The sequence below is a fragment of the Cyprinodon variegatus genome, unplaced genomic scaffold (assembly GCF_000732505.1).
Source record: "Cyprinodon variegatus isolate N-32 unplaced genomic scaffold, C_variegatus-1.0 Scaffold534, whole genome shotgun sequence".
In the NCBI taxonomy this organism is placed as follows: Eukaryota; Metazoa; Chordata; class Actinopteri; order Cyprinodontiformes; family Cyprinodontidae; genus Cyprinodon; species Cyprinodon variegatus.
Genome location: NW_015150987.1, coordinates 350625 through 351925, shown reverse-complemented (window position 1 = coordinate 351925; position 1301 = coordinate 350625). Strand labels below are relative to the sequence as shown.

General features: G+C 38.1%; 1 protein-coding gene across 3 annotated transcripts in view; it reads right to left on the bottom strand.

Moving 5' to 3' along the window:
- Positions 1-1301, bottom strand: part of LOC107095255 (bcl-2/adenovirus E1B 19 kDa-interacting protein 2-like protein) — a 16929-nt gene that overhangs the window by 11929 nt on the left and 3699 nt on the right. For all 3 annotated transcript variants that reach the window (XM_015391271.1, XM_015391269.1, XM_015391270.1), the window contains exon 2: positions 858-938. In XM_015391271.1, coding sequence (XP_015246757.1) covers positions 858-938 — 81 coding nt within the window. The remainder of the gene's footprint in view (positions 1-857; positions 939-1301) is intronic.

Sequence of the window (1301 nt, the reverse complement as noted above, 5' to 3'; positions counted from 1 at the left end):
ATGTCTATCAATAACTGGGCGGTAGCTTCTTTCTGTGTCTCTGCTTCTGTCTCCTTGAACCCCAGTCGGCCTCAGCAGATGGCCGCTCACACTGAGCCTGGTTCTGCTGGAGGTTTCTTCCTGTTCAAAGGGAGTTTTTCCTCTCCACAGTCGCTACAAGCATGCTTAGTGTGCGGGATTGCTGAAGCATCAATGAGTCGATGCAATCAGCTTGTTTTCCTTTGATAGAAAACTTTGAATCAAACTGTAAAGTGCATTGAGATGACATAGTTTGTGAATTGGTGCTATAGAAATAAACTGAGTTGAATTTAAATGTTTTTTACTTCCTAAGAGACTTTATTTGTCTCTTTTGCAGTACAGTTTGTTTAATATCACTTACACTGGAAAAACGATCTAGAAATGAGTAAAAAAATTCTTAAATTAAGTGTATTTACCCTTAATTTGAGTTGGTAAATGAAATAGTTCGCCAGTTAAATGAGTATTTTTACTCTTGAAATAAGATAATTAGATAAAATGCACTTTGAAATAAGACAATGTTATTGTGTTTTCTTATTTTAAATGTAAGTTTTCTTGTGCCATTGGCAAGTTGCCCCTTTTACCTCCTCAATACAAGAACAAATTCACTTATTTTAAGAAAAAATGACTTATCTAGATTCCGATTTTTTTCCAGTGTAGTTGTGTTTGTCTCCTAGTTATTCCACTGTCACACCTGACTCTCCCCAGTATGGGACAAAAAAGTCGCTTCTATATATTTTTTTCATACATTTTTGGAGCTGATAGGAACTATTGATGAACATCAGTGTCCAAATTCTGATGCTGATGGAGGCGTTTATGGGTTTAATGAAGGGGACTCCTACCTGGGGAACCCATCATCCTGCCACTCCTCCCTCAGCTCCATGTCCTGAATGTTGTCGGGCTCCGGGGCCTCGGCAGCAGCCCTGCAGGGGGCCAGAAACACTGTTAAAATATGGGAGTGAATTTAGTATAAAAACAACTAGTCAGGAAGCTAATGTCACCATCGTTGGCTTGTTTCTACGTATTCAGCCTGTTGACAAGAGTTCACAACCAAACACATCTAAACATGTTTCACCCAAAAATAGTTTCCTTAAAATAACATTTCGTCTCTCATTGTCTCAAACAGTAAGTGGTAAATAAATCAAACTAATTAGGTTTCCTCCTGTCGATGAATCAATCAGCTACATTCTTTCTGTCAGATTTAAATGATTGGTTCTTAAATAAGCAGCTCAAACGTTTATGAAAACATCATTGAGTCCCCACAAGTCTGTAAAAGACTCTGCAGA